The sequence below is a fragment of the Trachinotus anak genome, unplaced genomic scaffold (genome assembly GCF_046630095.1).
Source record: "Trachinotus anak isolate AG129_WGS33_773 ecotype Australia unplaced genomic scaffold, CSIRO_AGI_Tana_v1 ptg000025l, whole genome shotgun sequence".
NCBI classification, from domain to species: Eukaryota; Metazoa; Chordata; class Actinopteri; order Carangiformes; family Carangidae; genus Trachinotus; species Trachinotus anak.
This window is the reverse complement of record NW_027273876.1, coordinates 4,399,038-4,418,079: the sequence shown is the minus strand read 5'-3', so window position 1 is coordinate 4,418,079 and position 19,042 is coordinate 4,399,038. Positions and strand designations below refer to the sequence as shown.

The 19,042-nt window shown below is 45.4% G+C and overlaps 2 protein-coding genes and 1 non-coding gene across 6 annotated transcripts; 2 read left to right on the top strand and 1 right to left on the bottom strand.

The window, feature by feature from the left end:
* Nucleotides 1-517: 517 nt before the first annotated feature.
* socs3b (suppressor of cytokine signaling 3b) lies at nt 518-5,579 on the top strand. 4 transcript variants are annotated; one of them, XM_071462840.1, is made up of 3 exons: nt 518-659; nt 2,294-2,639; nt 2,725-5,579. In XM_071462840.1, exons 2-3 carry the CDS (start codon nt 2,511-2,513, stop codon nt 3,280-3,282), a joined length of 687 nt encoding a protein of 228 aa, XP_071318941.1. In that variant the 5' UTR covers nt 518-659; nt 2,294-2,510; the 3' UTR covers nt 3,283-5,579. The 4 variants fall into 4 exon arrangements, with proteins under 4 accessions (XP_071318941.1, XP_071318939.1, XP_071318940.1 ...); XM_071462838.1 differs by lacking the exon at nt 518-659 and adding an exon at nt 1,243-1,521; XM_071462839.1 differs by lacking the exon at nt 518-659 and adding an exon at nt 1,583-2,188.
* Nucleotides 5,580-15,526: 9,947 nt separating this feature from the next.
* On the top strand, nt 15,527-18,191 carry tha1 (threonine aldolase 1). Its single transcript, XM_071462500.1, has 7 exons — nt 15,527-15,899; nt 16,466-16,549; nt 16,635-16,723; nt 16,814-16,999; nt 17,113-17,250; nt 17,388-17,580; nt 17,683-18,191. Exons 1-7 carry the CDS (start codon nt 15,614-15,616, stop codon nt 17,988-17,990), a joined length of 1,284 nt encoding a protein of 427 aa, XP_071318601.1. The 5' UTR covers nt 15,527-15,613; the 3' UTR covers nt 17,991-18,191.
* A 243-nt stretch (nt 18,192-18,434) lies between these two features.
* Nucleotides 18,435-18,516, bottom strand: trnal-uag (transfer RNA leucine (anticodon UAG)). The gene has a single exon. It is a non-coding gene; the product is annotated as a tRNA-Leu (tRNA).
* Between the last annotated feature and the right edge of the window lie 526 nt (nt 18,517-19,042).

Below are 19,042 nucleotides of genomic sequence, written 5' to 3'. Positions count from 1 at the left end.
TGTATACAGTAGACTAAACTACCTGACAGTAAGTACTTAATGAAAGATTGTATCTGCCTCACTGCGGTCTTGAAATGTTTTAATCCTGGTTCAGCTATGTAAAGCACTTTGTAGCTTTGTTTTGAAAAGCGCTGTATAAATAAAGTTTATTATTGCCATTAATATTAACAATAATAACTTCACCCTAGTAATTATCTAAATACCTAATAAAAGCTTAGCTGAGCAGTTAAAACATCAAAATGCTGCCATTCTGCATAAGGAGTGCTTTATTCCCTCAGTGCATTTTGCTGATTATACACACACATCCTTTTTTTTTTTTTTTTTTGTAAGACTTTGGATGCAGAACTTTGTATTCTAATAGAGTATTTCAGGTCATGCTAATTGGTAGAGCAGCCCAGCAGGTTGTTGCTCAAGAGCGCTTACAGTAAGTCAGATGCTTCCTGACACGGCATCAGGGCCTGAGGGACCTTATATTTAAACATTAGCCGGGTTGTAGTAGGTCAGATGTTCATCATCTGTCACGTTGACGAGAAAGGGCGTGAAAAGAATATGAAACGCCCTGTGTCAGTGGTTCATGTTTATACTCATTTGGCAAAACATATGTTCTGCGTTGCACCACAGGACTGGAGATGTAGCTCATCGTTCATCCATGGTCGAATGTGAGTATTGCGAGAGGCCACATGATGTTATTTACCAGTGTTATTTCGTTTCTCCGTCCATGTGCTGTTCAAATGTGCTTCTTTTCACGTATCAGATGCAACACCAGTTTATATTTATCAGGATCTACATGAGCTTTGTGTTGACATTGCTGGTAGATTTCAAGTTTCATCAAGTGACCAAATAGCCTGTTCTTGGAAGGGCACATTTGGCCCACAGCTGCTATTTGCCAATCACTGTTCTTTGGGGCTATGTGGAGGTCTTTGTGCTGCACAGTCTGCAGACCCCCACCTATATCCGTGCACGAAGCCTGCCCCCCCCCCCCAGGCCCACGCCAACACCATCATGTCACTGCATATTGTCTGATATTGCGCCACACGCTTTCAACTTCTTCACCTTGTCGAGAAGGGAACCCACCAGTACCAGGAAACGGCCCGGCAAAAAAAAAAAAAAGAGATCACGCTGATTATTTATTGGCGATCGGCCAGAGGGGGAGCGCGGGCACGTGTTCTTGTTCTGTGCGTGCGCGTACGAGCATGCGCGGGCGTGTGCGTGTGTTTACTGGAAGAGCCTCTGAACGGAGGAGGAGGAGGAGCCTTACGGCTTACTCACTGGAAACAACCTCCAGTAACCTTCCTCCACACACGGACACGGCTCCTCCGGCAGAACCGCTCTCCGCTGCCACATTCCTCCGCCCGGGAAAGAAAACCCCGCACACTTTCTGGATACTTTTTTTTTTTTTTTTTTTTTTGGATTTTAATGCCTGACTTAATAATTCATCTAGCACTACTCTCGGGTAGTTTGCATCATATCTTTTGCTTTGGCGACGAGCGGCTGCGGTGCGGGGCTGAACAGACCCGCAAGGTAAGTTAGGAGGCAGTGAAAAGACATTTAAAGCGTTGTACATCATTCAAAAGGGGGGGGTGGGGGGGTGACAGAGCAGAGGGGGGGTACGGTGCAGAATAAAGCACAGCAGTTGTTATTTAGCTGCAGGAGCTGCCGGTGCAGTGCAGCCGACGGTGCTGGAAGTGTGATTTGGGGGTTTTGCAATATTGGGACCATCAGACTGACTTCAGTACCAGCGGCTCTGGATCGTCGCTGTCCCTCTGTCCCAAAGCCCACAAGGGGATCCGCGCAAACCGGCCCAGACGGGACACCTTTTCAGTCACAGTGAAACCGGAGAATGGGGCCTCTGTGGCGCGGCCGAGCCGGGAATAAGGCGTCGTTTGGTGGAAGAGGGGCAGCGAGAAGCGCGCCGGACTCTCTCACAGTGACCCCGTTCCTGAAATCCCTTGTTGCGGTGCGCCCGGTCGAAGACAATTGAAAGCAATCAGGATCCAGTTGCTGTCTGGCTGCACGGTGCAGCAGCTGCAGCCAGGATTCATTTAAACTAAATATAACCTGCCTGCTGGCTGGCCGGTCCTGCCTTATGCATCTGTCAGAGTCGCCATAACTGCATTTTACAGGGGTAAACTGAGAGCTCCGGTGTGGCCAAGTGGTCATTTGTTTGTGCCTCCGCTGATGAATTGGTGTAAGTTCCTAAGGAGCCTGTGTCGCTGAAGTGCAGCCAGCTTTTGCATGTGTGCATCGGTCTGTACACTGAACAGTCAGCCTCATCTGTGCTCCCTCTCTCCAGCTGTGTTTAGGTGCTCTCTCCCAGCCCCTCTCTGGATGCATCAGACTCCTCTGCCCCGGGGCCCTGGACCCGGTGTGTGACCCCGCCACCCTCACCCCATTCGCCCTCTTTTTCCTCTCCCTCCACCCCAAACTCCCTTCCACCTGCCTGCCTCGACGCCCCTGTTCTGGGCCCCCTGCCTCTCCACCAGCAGGCAGAGGCAGGGGGCCATGGCGCCATGGTAACCTACGGCGGACGCAACGCCCTCGCCATGAGCAGCGTGCCCCCTCCGGAGGGCAGGGTTCAGGGGTCCGACTTTACCCCACATCACTACAAGCCCTTCAGTTCCCATGCACACTACCAACAGGTCAGTCTCACCTGAGTGTGCATTATTTCACTTTGAAAATCTGGCTGGTAACACATAATGATGGAGGCTTCTCTGTCTTTTTCAGGTGATGTGTGCATTGCGTAAGCTCCAAGAGAGTGGTTTTTACTGGGGGGCTGTGGGAGGCCGGGAGGCCAGCTCCCTGCTGCGCTCTGAACCCCCTGGCACTTTCCTGATCCGAGACTCCTCGGACCACCACCACTTCTTCACCCTGTCTGTCCAGACGGCTCGAGGAACCAAGAACCTGCGAATTCACAGCGAGGGAGGCGGCTTCTTCTTGCAGCCAGACCCCCAGAGCAGCCAAGAGCCCCCGCAGTTTGATTGCGTGCTGAAACTCATTGCGCACTACATGGGGAAAGGGCCAGATGCTGGAAGGAGCAGGGATGGGGCATGTGGGGGCAACTCGAGAGAGGCAGAAATGAAAGGGCGCAATGTTTATCTGATCCACACCGGTGGAGAGAGGATCCCCCTGGAGTTGCGGAGGCCCCTCTCAACTTCTCTCTCATCCTTGCAGCACATGTGCAGGAGGACCTTGAACAACCAAGGCCTGGGGGGGTCGGAGAGAGCAGAGCAGCTCCCGCACACACTTAGAGACTTCCTGGAGGAGTACGACGCTCCCATATGACTGACAGGAACTGCACAGGTCCCACTACATGGACCAGCTGCCTGGAGGACGGCACAGACCAGGTCTCGGCGCATACGTGAATATGTGCGCCATCTGAGACTGACCAGAGTTAGCCTTAGGTGCCTATGTGAGGTCACGTTTTTGTCACAGTGGCCAGAATCAGCTGATCCCAGATCTGTTTCGACACTGACGGACACCACCGACCTGGGGTCTGGGATGAGGAGTGCGATTTGGGTAACCAGTGTTTACCTCATCTGTCCTGCCTTGCAAAAAACTGACCACTAACGTGAGTGGCAGATGAAGCCAGAGGTCAAAGGTCAGTGTTTATTATGACTGACTCAGACGCAGAGCAAAGCCTCGTAGAAGATTAACCCGATTGGCCGATATTAACGATGACAGTAACGGCACGATCGATACACCACCAGTGATCCCTGTAGGTTCAATTTCCTTAGGAACAAACATCTCTTCTCCTCTGTCGGTCTGACATTTACAACAGTCTGGATCAGTGGACAGAGAGAAAGGCGACAAAGAACAGAGAGGCTTAGAGGGGGTGAAAGAAGGACAAGTTACAGAGAAAAGGCAAAGTCCAAACAAGAGGCCCAAAGCAGAGAACTTAGAGTATTTGTTTGTCTGGGTGTGTGTGTGTGTGTGTGTGTGTGTGTTGTGGTGGAGCACACATTTCCATTGCTGCTTCCCGCAAGTGTTGCCTCATTGAGGGGAGCGGGGCGGTCGTGCACGCTAGCTCCACACACACACACATACACACACACACACACACACACACAGGTACAGGCCCACATGCAGGTTTTGTTAGCATGAGAACAAAAGGAGAAAATGCATTACAAAGCATCTTCTCCCTCTCCTGTTTGCTTCTCGTTTCTCCTCCATTACTCATTCCCTGCACCCCTTTTTGTTTTCTGCAGTTGCATGCGTGCTTTGACAGTGACAGCAAACAGGCTGCTGTTGCCGAGACAAAAGCCTGTTACTGAGACAAAAGACTTGGCACGGGACCAAAGGAAACATCAGAACTTATTTTTATCCAGACTGGCTGGAAAAATGTCAGCGACACTGTAAAGCTCCCTGGGGAATGAAGATGATGATGATGATCCTAGAGATTGGTCGGGGGAGGGGGGAGGGGAGGGGAGGGGGTGGTAGAGAGGGTGAGAGGAGGGATTGAACGAAGGAGAAAGCAGAGCGGGAAATGGGATTAGGAAAGGGAAATTGAAGAGGACAGAGAAAATGGGGAGGGGGCTTGGGAGGGGGAGAAGAGGGAGGAGACATACTGGTATACAGCTAAACAAAAACATTGACTGGATTGATGTCCCAGACTTAGAGGAAATGATACAGCTCAACAGGACGCCGCTCCTGTAAATATACACCCCGAGGTTTGACAGGACGCCCCATGTGAAAAAGAAAGTTTCATCTGAGTCTTAATTCAGTTATTTAGATGCTAACAGTAGCTCACAGTAATTTCTTCTTTACATTATCATCTCAATCTTATTTCTTTTTTGTCAAAATGTGTTAGTGTTCTCTTGAGTGTGTGTCTGCTCTCTCTCTCTCTCTCTCTCTCTCTCTCTGTCTCCCTTCTGGATTTCATCTGGATTTCACAAAGGAGATAAGCGAAGCAATGAACTGTTTTCCGGACAGTTTAAACCCTAACAAAAGTTTATCACACACACACACACCCCCCCCCCCCCCTCCCCCCGTCTACCTTCCAACGTTACCTCTGAAGCAGGAGCAGGCAGTTGGGTTTGTCTGTCTGAATGTCAAGGGAACACAAGACTCCCCTGAAGTGATTCTTAACATAAGCCTTTTGTATAACAAAGTTTAAGACTCAGATTTGATCAAAATGTTTGTTGTTTTTTTTTTTTTTATAAAATCTGTGTTCAACCAGTGCTCATACTTACCTGTGATCCATATTGGAGTGGTAGCCTTTTCACATCATAAAATTTTTGTGTGGCCACTTGAGACAACAGCGCTGAAACAAACCATAGTGACACACACTTTTTTTTTTTTTTTTTTTTTGGTCAAATCTCGGTCTTATCTTCTCCCATCAACACCAAGTTTGTACATGTGTTGCACCGGTGGACCACACGTGTATGTGAATCATTTGTCTTTTATAAAGACTCTGTTGCAAAAGGCTGGCCACTAGTCTGGCAGAATACAAGCTGTACTATCTGAAATGACAAAGCATTACAAAAAAAAAAAAAATAAATGAAAAGGAACGTTGCACATATTTATATTTCTAAAATATTTCAATAATTTATATTAAAGAGCACTATTTTTACAAAAGTCAATGCATTTGCACTGTGTTACTTCACTGCTTATTCACCCAGGGCACTGCTTCTCTTTTTTTCTCTCTTACTTCACAGAGTCAATATTGACTGGAAAAACTCGAACTTACCGTAATGTATTGTAAGGCAGTCTGTATTCCAGCAATGCCTGGCCTCAGCAGCATTATTTATTGACAAATGGGATTTCCTAGTTAAACAAAGCAAGTGTTTATTCAGTCAGCAGGGCTTTATAGAGCCGCACTACCAGGCTGCAAACAACATGAGGAGGACATACATTCATTATAGGGTTAAAATGACTGCAATCATCAGTTCTTGTTTTCTCTGCTAAAGCATTCTGGGTAAATTCCATAGGGATCAAAATACATATACGAGAGGGCGGTGGCAAGACATGCCCTGCAGATATACACAACGCAGTGACAAAGGGATTCCCAGAAGCACACGGTCGAGATAACACCATCTCTCACACACACACCCACACCCACACATGCACACACATGCACACACACTTTGACACAGCAGTTACTGTGCAGAAAGCTCACTCTGGGCTGGACTTAACTGGAAAGGAATGCAGCGGGGTTTTATACATCCTGCCTGAGGGTCTGAGTGAGGATGGTGTCCTCTAGAGAGTGTGTGTGGATATGTGTGTGTGTGTGTGTGTGTGTGTGTGTGTCTGTATGTGTGTGTGTGGGGGTCTGTGGGTGTGAGGTCAAAAAGGTGAAAGGGTCCACGTGGAGAAGATTTATGACACTGTGGTTATAGTGTGTGTGTGTGTGTGTGTGTGTGTGTGTGTGTGTGTGTGTAAGAGGCTGGTTTATCTAGATTGCTCTTGTTAAAATTAAGTGAGAGGTGAGTTTCTTCATTTGTATATTTCCCTCTCTCTCTTTGACACACACACACACACACACGCGCACACACACACACACACACACACACAAAAACACACACACACGGTTCCCATTCCCTGCATACCTTGTGTTCTGTCTGAGGCTGGCTTCCAGGAAAGAGGCACTTTAATTGAGTTGAGTTTTTACGGCTAGCCTGGTGTTAGTGTGTGTGTGTGTGTGTGTGAGAAAGAGTGAATGAGGTGTGTGTGTGTGTGTGTGTTTGTGAATGTGTGTGTGAGAGAGATGGGGGACACCAATACCAAAATAATGCAGTAAAAGCATCAGGTTCAGGTAAAAAAAAAACAACTCAGAAATGTGACATGAAAGAAGACGTCACTGACATAATAGTACACACAGAATCCATTACACCATTTACCACGCACACACAGACTTAGAGGAAATGATACAGCTCTAACACACACACACACACACACACACACAAACCTAAACTAACTAAAACATTAACCCTCAAACAGCCATTTGAAGGTGTGTCAGAAAGTGAGGATGAGGCAAACGTCCTCACTCCCCAGGTACAAAACTGTACCTGGTCCTCACAAAGATGGTCATACAAGGTCATACAAGCACACACACACACACACACACAAACCTAAAACTAATTTGAACATTAACCCTCAAACAGCCATTTAAAGGTGTGTCAGAAAGTGAGGATGAAGCAAATTGTCCCCAGGTATAAAACTGTACCTAGTCCTCATAAAGATAGTCATACAAGTACACACACACACACACACACACACACACACACACTTATATATTTCTAGATATGAGCCAGTTTAAGACCTTTGTGGAGGTGACAATGTGACTGAGAGGACAATGTTTAATAACTGTAACAACAACTTACCTTGGTTCAGGTAATTACAGTGATTCAAACATACAACCCCAGGGTTACTTATTTAGCAATGACACTTACAGGAAAAAATGTGTGTGTGCGTCTAAAGCTGCTGTTTGTATGCCTGTGTGTGTGTGTGTGTGTGTGTGTGTGTGTGTGTGTGTGTGTGTGTGTGAATAACACTATTTGTTTATGAGAGGAAGACAGAGTGGGCACTTATAGACGAAAATGACGTAGTTCAAGAGACAAACAGACATGAGTGAGGCTTCTTCCCAAAATCCAACCAGAATAATCCAGTTTTACACACATACACACACACAGACACACACATTGTCTAAATAAGCCAGCTCAGCTCAGTGTGACTCATTTTATGTTCCCCATAGTTGCCTGGTTAGTGGGGCTGGAATATTTTGCCTGTATCCGTCGCTCCTCTCGTGAATCTCACACACTCATAGAAAGTCTTTCCACCATGATTCATTTTTCGGGTAATGACTTGCTGTGTCCAGCTCAACAGTTGTCAACAGCGTCCCAGGCCAAGCACAACACCCGGCTCTCGAACAACGGAGCTCGGTTTGGAGTTGTTTTTTTTTTTTTTTCCTTCACAATCAAAACATTCACACTAAAGTTTGGGCGCAGCCCCTCATAGCTTTATGTAGAGAACACTGAATGTTTTAAAAGTTTGACGGGTTTGACTGATAACGTTCTTGCGGTGCAATTAAAATCTAAGCGTTACTAACAGTTGTTTGATTTCATATTTGAGCTCAGGCCAATGTCAACAGCGTCAAGCGCAGAAGGTGGAAAGAGTATTAAAGGGTTAGAATATGCCCTGCACCGAGCAATCCACAGTGGGCTTCCAGGAAGGGCCTCGGGTTTGCTGATTATTTCTTCCAGGAAGGCTTTTTGTTGGCTGATCGGCAGTTATAGGAAAGACGTTTGGTTGGCCCATCAGCGCGAGTATTGTCACAGCCGCTTCTGATAAAGCCAGACCAGCTTCCAGGAAACCAGAGATTTACCCTCCAGCATTCCATCATTCCTTCACCATCAGCGTGCACGGAGAGGGAGCAGAAGGGGTATAACAGGGACACGGATCAATAAAAACCATATGGGAAGCGTACAGATAGTCAAATGCACTCAAAAACATGTGTGCACAAGACCAACTCAGTCTTGACCTGCACTCAGTGACCAGCTCACCGTGACACATGCAGACACACACACACTCACTCAAACCACAATATTTTTCTAAGCTGACTATTCACCATCCCCCCACTTACACACACGCTGGCTACGGCTTTTTGAAAGTCATTGTGACTAACTTTGTTCTCACTTAAACCATCGCTAAAACTGTTTTCCCGCAACACCTGGACAGCCTAACGGATGGGTGTGCCTGCGCTGGTACTGGCTGGATGAACAAAGGAAACTACAAAACAGGTTGTAAAAGGCCGTTGTGAGGCATGTTGGAGTAGAGGCAGTTGCACTGTTTCATCGAGGAGGTGGACTTTTTTTTTTTTTTTTTATGCTCCATTCACAGCTGTGCGAGTGTAGCTGCAGAGAAGCTCAGATGCCAAATGGCTTACTGTAACGGCATGGACTCAGACCAAAGCCTGGAACACTCTCAGGTGTCACTGTGTCCCCGCAGCCAGCAAACAGGCCTGCGTAACATTTGAAACTGAAGCAGACACAGCAGAGTACAAGCACTAGCACATGCACATACATATGTGGTGAGTAAGGGGTTTTTGGTTATGAATGAATGGCAACGCCCATGGTTTACCTACAATGGTGAAAGAAATACTTTGAGAAAATGCAGCCACTGCAACAACAAGTATTAACAGTAGAATCCGGCCATTTTAAGTGAAGAGTCCAGTTTTAGTGTCAAATGAAAAACCCTGCATCTGCACTTTGGGGGGGGGGGGGGGGGGTCTTTCTTTAAGATCAGCTGACAAAGGAAAGACAGAAAAAGATACAAACAATAGAAGGGAAGAGATGACGGAAAGAGGGAAAGATATAACGCAACAAGCAAGGGAGAAATTAAGGAATGAAATAAAGATGATTATATTTGTGACTGAGTTTAAAGTTCATTCCTAACTTTGGCAACAACAATTTGATTAAACATCTTTATCAAGTTTATCAATTACTTACCAGCATTTCCAACCTTTACAGAGCAGTTCAACTGCAGCCATGTTTCATTAGGCGGATTTCCATCGCAGTTTTGCACAAAATAGAAGCAACTTTTTTAGAAAAGTTGCGAATGGTCTGTGTTTCCAACTGAATGACGTTATGTGAATTAATCTTTGTTTTCTTCTCATTCCGGTCAAACATGACAACAGATTTCCAGCAGTCTCCCTCTCTGCTGGAATTGGCTCCCTAGGGCTTGATATGACAGGCGCCATGACTTGAATACAAAAAAAAAAAAAAATTGTTTTCATTTCACTTTTTAACTGTTTTGAATTGCGCATTAAGCAGGTTAATGGTTAATGTTTCTCAGTGTATGAAATTAATAAAGTTAAACTTCATCCGCTGAGGAAGACATTGAGATTCAGTTGAAAAACCTAGAAGGCAGAACTTGATTTTTTTTTGGTAAACATATATAAGTGATGTTTAACTATAAAATGGGAAACATTTTTATTGGCTTTCTTCTGAACATACAGTATATACTTGACAAATTATGGCGCTAAATTCAGTATATCAATGGATTCTGGACAGTCAGAAATCAAGCAGTGTGCATGCAGGGGACAGAATTTTTCATTCCACTGTGGGAGTGTTTGTATATGATGTATATGACTGAAATAAAACTGTGGACAGCAAATATCGTGCACCAAATAGTGAGTGGGTAGTGTTTTTTTCAGACACTGTGCATGTTTGTCTGCACTAAATTGCAGGATAATCCAGTTGTAAAACAGTTGTTGCACCAAAAACATCAGCCTCATGGTGGCACAAGCAGGAAAGTCATTATAATTTATCCTCTTGGGAGCATGAACGTCTGAACAGGCAATCAACATGATAATCCATCCAATAGCTGCTGAGATATTTCAGTCTTTCTTTACTAAAAAAAGTACATTTCCATTAGAGATAATGGTTAAGGTGTTAACTCCCACTTCTGTTTGCTTGCCAGCACACAGTCATTCTGTTACATTGACACACACTCTCTATCTAAGTCAACATTACTGCTGAGCGTATGAAATGACAGCAGTAGGAAAAGTGTGTGGGAGGGTGTCTGTCTCCGGCCGTCAGTCAGTTAGCTAATAAAGAGGCGACTAACATCAAAGAGACTCCACATCCCCTGGTGTTTCTTTATCAATACTCCTCCATTGTGGTTTCCACATTGGATAAAAATCATTAGCCGTCGCTCTTTTTTCCCTTCCCTGAAGCTACACTTAAACCACCAGCTGGAATATCAGTGTCAGACAGTTTCTCATGAGTTGAGACCCAAACAGCTTTCTGGGTTTTGTTTCAAATTATACACCAGCTCTTAGAGGGTTTTCATTGCGAATTAAACTCGACACAAGCCTTCAATCCAACCTTGAGATTTCGAATATGAACAGCAGCACTTTTCTGCCAATAGCTGACAGGCTCCTCTGTTTCATCTCAACAAGGATCCAATTGGATTAAACAACCCTCTCTGCTGAGCCCTTCGCTCCGAGTCCATTCAGCTATTGACCTGCCACAGCAAGCATCCCCCCCAACATAAAACAAATGGCACCGCTCCTCAGGCTTCAGTGTGTATGTGTGTGCATATTGAAGTGATTTCACCTTGTGAGAACAGCCTACTCATTATAAACCAACCATTGCTGTATTTGAATACTCTTTCCTGCAAGAGGTGGCATTTACGCAAACAGGAACACACACACACACACACACACACACACTCTCATGACCCCCAGCTTCTCCTTCTGTTTTTTTAAAATGTGAAGGATCACATTTGTTCCTGAAAGAAGAAAAAAGGGGGTCCGCTGTGTGTGTGTGTGTGTGCACCCAGCAGTGAACAGCATCTGAATGCGAGAGCCAATCAGAGCGTTGTATAGACAGAGCCCCCCAAGTGCTGCTGGTTTATAGGGCTCAGCTTCAGAGAAGTCACATGACTTCCCAGAGAGAGGGAGAGAGAGAGAGAGAGAGGGAGAGAGAGAGAGAGAGAGAGAGAGGAGTGGGCAATGTGGGAAAGGAGGATGAAGAAAGTAGAAAGAAAGAAGAAGAGGAGGAGGAGGAGGAGTGAAAAGAGGGTCAGGAGGGTGATGGGATCGCTGCGAGGGGTGAAGTGAAGGTCTGGTAAATGAATGAAAGAGGCGAAGGTAGAATGCAGCCGTTCTCGGAAGTGAATTTACACAGGCTGGTCACGGTCTATAATTACAGCTGAATGAACAAAATGAGAAATGACTGACTGAGAGGAGAAGCGGGTGAGAGGATGAATGAAGGATGAGATGAATGAGTACACACAGGCGATAGTGGTTGCAGTTGATTACGACGGCGGGTAATCTTGATGGTCTGGTTAACCCCGGCTGATATTGTCACACAACAACTATGTGCACCTCAGCGCTTAAAGTGACAGTTCACCCAAAAGAGAGAGAGAAAAAAAAGATCTATGTTTTCACCACTTGCAGAATCAAGGCATGCAGACGATCTACGTGCAGAAGTTTTGAGACATTGTATTAATGGAAGTGAATTAAATTTTGTTTGAGCACTCAGAGCATTTGAAAATCCTTTGTGTGTTCCCAGAAGCAATTTTCTGGTTAGAATAATTCGCAGACCTCACAGTCAAGGGTTTTCCTTGGGACTATTTATTTGGAAGAACTTCCAACAAAAACTATTCACAGCTAGTTCTGTGGAAACAAGTGTTGCAGTCTGAGTTTTTCAAATGTCATTTTTCAGATAACCATAAACAAAAAATCCTCTTCGCCGACAGATACAACTAAAACTAACCCAATTGGCTCAAAGTATGTAGATTCCCCCTGTTCACAAGCTTGTGGTCTGGGTTTATGTTTGGCCCCTGAGGTCCAATGAAGGGAAATGTTAGTTCTACAGCACACAGGGACATTTCAGACAATAGTATGCTTTCATTTTGTGGCAACACTTAAGGGAAGGGACATTCCTGTTTCAACACAACAATGCCCACATGTGCAAGTGTAGAGCTGCAACAGTCAGATATTTTGATAATCAGTGAGTCATATTTTAACCCAAAATAGTGAAACAATGCCAAATTTTCTCTTGTTTAATCCTCACAGTTGCTTTTCTTTGTTATTTATTATTGCAAACTGAATATTTAGGGATTTTTGTACTTAGGGTCAAACAAAACAAGTCGTTTCCTTCAGCTATGTGAAGTTGTCATGGGCATTTCTGGCCATTTCTTTGATGAAAACAATCATTAGTTGCAGCTCTAGTACAATGACAGGTCCATAAAGAACTCAACTTCCCTGCACAGAGCCCCAACCTCAACACCATCCAACACCTTTGTGATGAACTGGAGCCGGACCTTATCGCCCAGCATCAGTGCCTGACCTCACTAATGCTCTTGTGGATGAATGGGAGAAAATCCCTGCAGCCAGGTTCCAAAACTTTGTGGAAAGCCTTCCCAGAACAGGGGAGGCTCTTACAGCATCAGATTAAAGTCCACGGTTTAGGAATGAGATGATGAGCAACCACATATGGGTGTAAATGTTTGGCTGGTGAACGTTTGGCGAACTGACCCTTTACAGAGCTGCAGTGACGGGCAGAGGACGTCCCCCATTCTGCTGTGAAAAAAGAAGGAAAAGAAAGAAATTGCAACACCAAATCTTAAGAGCAATGCATATGTGTGTGTGTGTGTGTGTGTGTGTGTGTGTGTGTGTGTGTGTGTGTGTGTGTGTGTGTGAAATAAAGCATGTCCACATGGCCCATGACATATGAAGGGGAGGTTAGGGGGGTAGTGTGAAATGTGAAACAGATGTTACTCTTTTGTCACAGGCACTGATGTCAACACCTTTGCACTGTACGGGGAAGTGTGTGTGTGTATTTGTCTGTGTGTGCGTGTGTGTATGAAAAAACCGCATTTGAGGGAAGGCTTCCCATAAACACCTGTTTTGTTCCGGTTAATATCTCTCGTCATAGTGAAGAAATGATGGCCTCAGTGAAAGAGGAGAGAGAGAGAGAGAGAGAGAGAGAGAGAGAGAGAGAGAGGGGGGAAGGGGGGGTCACCTCCATTCCTCTCCGTCTGTGAAAGAGAAGAGCTCATGTGGGATGAACACATTCGTTTATTCATTCGGCCCGTCTATTTTCAGCCCAGTGGGTTTATGGTTATTGGAAAGGCGTTGCCGTCTCGCTCCTTCCCAGAAGGAGTCAATATTTCTCCCTCTCCTTCATTTCTCCCTCTCTGCCTCTTTTTCTCTAATTCAATATTTTCTCCAAAACACCACTCTCCCCTCCACGCGCAGGCAAGGAATGCTGGAAGGCATTTGAGAGAAGCAAAGACACTGAGCACGTACACACACACACACACACACACACACACACACACACACACAAAGACAAAAGTGTGAGGTTACAGAACACAGTGCCAACAGTGATCCCGGAAAAACTCCTGCTCAGGACGTCTCCCACTCCTTCTTCATCTTATCGCAGTTACCCGTCGCTGCTCTTTCTTGCTTACTGATGCATCTTCATCTCTCTCCGTTCACGGCTCTTGTGGGGCTCTCGAGGCCGACTGTGGCCTTTTTATGATGCTGATGTTTGCTAATGACTTTTAATGATGATTTGTTATGGCCCATAAAACCTGGCTCTGTTACTGGCAACATCAACTTTAACTACAGTACAGTGCGGTCCTGATAACACACACTGGGACTTTTATCAAGTGATTAAAATCAGACAAGACACAATGAGTATGCATGAGTGGGAAATGTGTGTAGGGGAAGGGGGGGGAGGGGGTGTGGCGTCTGGGATGTGAATGTAGCCATAGTATTTGTAGGTCAGAGAGAAAAAGTGAGTGTCGGGGGGGAGGGGGTTGTTTTGTAATGAGTGCACCTCCCTCGTAGTCTAATCTCACTCCACAGAAGATAAATTCCCACAAGCCCTGAGACATGAGGGAACTGAAGCTTTATTGCAGATAAAAATAGGAGGCACTGCTGCATATAACCGGTGGAGTTTGGGCCTGAGCCCACAGCCCCAAAATGTCATGTGTGTGTTGGGTCAGGGTGGGCACACACTCACCTCCTTCCTGGCTCTCAACAATAAGTCAGTGGGTGATGGGTGAGCGCCAGTTAGAATTAGCTTTACAGCTCAGAGCAGGGATAAAGGTCAGGCCAAAATCAGATTTGTGACCCCCGAAGAATCTCAGGGTGTCACAGTTATTCGGGGGCATTCGTGGCTACAGCGTGGCGTAAACACATCACACACACTGACACGGGAACGGACGGACACACACAGATGCACAGAGACATTTACGCAAATGCATGCCTCACTCACTGGGGTGAGTTAATGCAGGACATTGCAAGAATTACAGAGGCAAATATGAAAAGATAATTGTGAAAAAGTAGAAGAATGTGTCTGATAATATTTTGATGGGAGAGAAGAAAATTTGGAAGACTCAGCAATAGTGATGATGATCTGAGCCAGTGTTCAGTATCTAACAGTGCTTTAAAAAAACACATGAAAAAATTATTTCACTGAAGTTTCATAGAAGTAAACTGAATATACAACTGATAATTGATAATTAATTCATGTCCATTAGTTTGCTGTTCATTGCTTTCGTAAAAAGTTATTTTTCAAGTATTTGATAGTCCCGGCTTCAAAAATATCTCAAAGTGTTATATCATAGCAAAGTGAATATCTTTGGGTTTTCACCTGTTGGTTGGATAACACAAGACCTCTCAACATCGACTTCTAGACTGTTGTGATGGACATTTTCTATTGTTTTCTTATGTTTTGTGGACCAAATGATTAACTGAGAAAATAATAAAGGTTTAAATTATAAATAATAGACACAACTCACCTATACAGTGTAAAACACCATTTGTAGTTAAAATAAATCTGAATATGTAAATAAAGGGATTATAATCCCCTAAATTAAGGCTCAGTTTTGAGATGAGAAGAGCAACAGTTATGGATGACCTGGTCGTAACAGCAGCAGAATTTTACTCTAATGTTTTGGTCCCTGTTCAGATGTGTGATAATGAGCTTTGCTGAGACAATGGCTCCGCCTTGAGGCCGACCCTGCTCTGTGCGTGTTGAGAATCGGATCGGTCATCGATTAACCGTCCTGACAGTCAATGATTGTCGATACAGTCCAACGATCCAAAGTTCAATCCCAGAACAACACCAGGGACTATGACTGAAAGAGGAGCATCATGTCTCTGAAAACGTTTTCCGGCAGAGTTTTGTTTAAACTGTTAAACCCGGGTACCGTCGCTTCGGTTAAACGAGACGCGGCGGCAGCTGTGCGGGGACGGAGCTCCGTGCGGGGCTACTACAACACCGGGAAGCCCAGGTCCACCGGGCCGGGCGGGGCGGCCCACGCCCGGGTGGTGGACCTCCGGAGCGACACGGTGACCAAACCCGGTCCGGCGATGCGCCAGGCCATGGCCGAGGCCGAGGTCGGAGATGATGTGATGGGAGAAGACCCGACAGTTAATGGTTAGAGCCGAACCGTGATGCTAGTTCTGTTAGCATAAAACTAGCTGGTTCGATAACTATTCATGATCAGTAAAATCATGCTTTTCTGATTGTGTTTACACAGTTTCTGAACCAGTTTGCAACACTTTGTTCATCCAAATGTGTGTATGTGCATTTTACTCAACACTTTATTAACTCTGCATCAGCTCCTAAACAGTTCATAACCAATAATTATTAACTGCATCTTAATTACATAACAATACACATACAGGGTGCTTTTATTTTTAGTTTTGTGCCCTCATGTAAAGAGTGTCATCCAACTGAAGAGTAGCCGCCATGAGTGAAACAATCCTCACAGCAGGATTCTCAAAAAATAATATTATATATGCAGTATCAGCCTAAAATTGATCCAAATAGTGAGGTCAGCTTCATTAAAATGGCTCAAAATGTCAAATTTGCAGTTGAACAGTTGGGTTTAACATGAAGAAGTAGCAGCCAGTCAGCCAGGCTTACCACATCAGAGTAATTTGGTTAAATATGAATGCAGATCTGCTTTTTTAACATGAAATGCTTCCTAAATCTTGCAGAGTTACAGAAAATTGCAGCCGATATGTTTGGGATGGAGGCTGCGCTGTTTGTCCCAACAGGAACCATGAGTAACCTCATAGCAGGTGAGCTGTGCTTCTGTTGCCAGAGTTTGAATCCATTTTTATGAGTTCAGACTGACCAGAAATGTGCTGACTTTTCACGACGCAGTGATGGTGCACTGCAGGGAGCGGGGCGACGAGATGATTGTGGGCGATCTGTCCCACTTACACATCTACGAGCAAGGAGGTAGCGCACAGGTGAGTGTAGCAGACACCTGCAGTGGAGCCTTCATCTACTGGCCAGTTTTTATATGTAGGAGCTCAGTGTGTGTCTGTGTGTTGACACAGCTGGCTGGCGTCCACGCCACCACGGTGACCACCCTCCCCAGTGGAACATTTGACTTAGAACAGCTGGAATCGAAGATCCGCCACGGTTACCCTGATCCCCACTACCCCCGCTCTCGCCTCATATGTGTGGAGAACACACACAACATCCAGGGAGGACGTGTGCTGCCTCTGTCTTTCCTGCAGGAGGTGTGTGTATATCTCGTGTCAGCAAAGCTAATGCATGTAGAAAAAACTGATTCAACACGTGAAAGCAGCTGTGATGTTAAAACAGAGTCATTTGTTTCCATCTCCTTCATCAGGTTCGTGCTTTAGCAGATAGATACGGTCTGTCAGTTCACATGGATGGAGCCAGGGTGATGAACGCTGCTGTGTTCCAGGGGGTGCCTCCATCGACCATCCTGCAGCACACACACACCGTCAGCGTGTGCCTCTCCAAGGTGGGACCGCAAATCACAAACACACACACACCAAAATAAATAACAAGCGACTAATCATTTGTGTATTTTAGAGAAAGAACTTGCTAAGAGTAAATACAACTTAACAAAAGTCAGATTCACTTTATGGTGTGTGACAGGGTTTGGGCGCCCCCGTGGGAACCATGCTGGCCGGACCCCAAGACTTCATAGCCCGAGCCGTCCGATGCCGTAAAGCCCTGGGTGGGGGGATGCGGCAGGCTGGTGTACTAGCAGCGGCTGGAAAACTGTCTTTACTGGATATGGTAGGAAGACTGGAGGAGGATCACCGCAATGCGAAAACGTTTGCTCAAGGTGAGGAGCTCATATATTTGTCTATGAAAATTTAATCATTAACTGGCTGCCACTGTTTTCCTGCTCATAACTTCTTCTTGCTTGTTTCTTCTCCTCACCCAGCTCTGCACGACTGTGACCCTCCACTGTTCGCCGTAGACATGGCGGCCGTGGAGACAAACATCCTGCGTTTCCGTCTAGAGGAACCTAGTCTGAGTCCCACTGAGTTCTGTGCCCGCATGGGTCAGGTTTGCGAGGGAGAGGAGGCGGCGCTGGGACAAGGGATACAAGTTCTCATGTACCCTCATTTTGGAAACTCAGTCAGGGCTGTGTGGCACCTTGGGATATCCCCTGAAGATACCCAGCTGGCCATCCGGAAAATGCAATTTGTTGCTTCTCAGTACTTGAAGGAAAAACTCAGGGCCAAGTGAAACCTAATGTTTGCTGAGATGTGTAGTCTAATCACAAGGACTGATCATAGAAATTTCACACAGACTAATCTAGAAAAAGAGTGAAGGACATCATACATGGGACAAACACAACTGGAGTCACTTTGGATCGTGGACCTCTTTATATCCCCATTTATTTAAGTTTTATTGTAATTCTCATGCATTAAATTTAATGAAACACTGTCTCTTGTCAAAGTTTGTTTCATGTTTTTTAAGTATTTCTGGTAATATATATTATATATGTCTTACATAGTGGAGAGTGATGTAACCACCATACTGCCAGTTCAGTTGCAATTCTTTATGAACTTGGACGACACACCGTTATCTTAAGAAATAAGATTTAATGTGTTCAAATACACTGGCAAACTGTTTTATTAATATCAACCTCTTTGTATGAGCGATGAAGTAAGTAAACTAAAAAGCTTCTGGCAGCGGTGGGATTCGAACCCACGCCATCGAAATGACTGGAGCCTAAATCCAGCGCCTTAGACCACTCGGCCACGCTACCACGACGCACGCAAAGTGTCATCGAATAATTTATATTCAAATGCGTCATTCACCGCGACAGATCTACGATTACGTTGATTTACTACTTTTGTGCGCACACCGTAGCTAATGTCGTTCAGCTAACGAACGCAACCGGGGATGTCGCTTTCACTCCATTAACTGTAAACGCTGACGTAACTTCCGATGTGGCCGTTACATTGGAACGTTTGTACGTCACACGACCGTTACTGTTGACTGCCGTTACATTTCTGTTCTCTCCATCAGTTCTCTCTGCCGCCCAACACAGACAACCTGCCACTAACAATCACGACGCCTACCTAAAATATAAACTATATTTATGGTCGACGGTTTTCCTCACGACGTTCTCCGGGTTTTTACGGCACTACTCGGGTATCGGAACATTATTGTTGAGTAGAGACCAAGTACAAACTGTTCAGCTCGCTAAGGCGATAACTTATCCGGTGCTGCATTCAAATGCACCTCCGTAGTCGTAACTATCACCTTCGCTTTGAAACAATACCATTGTT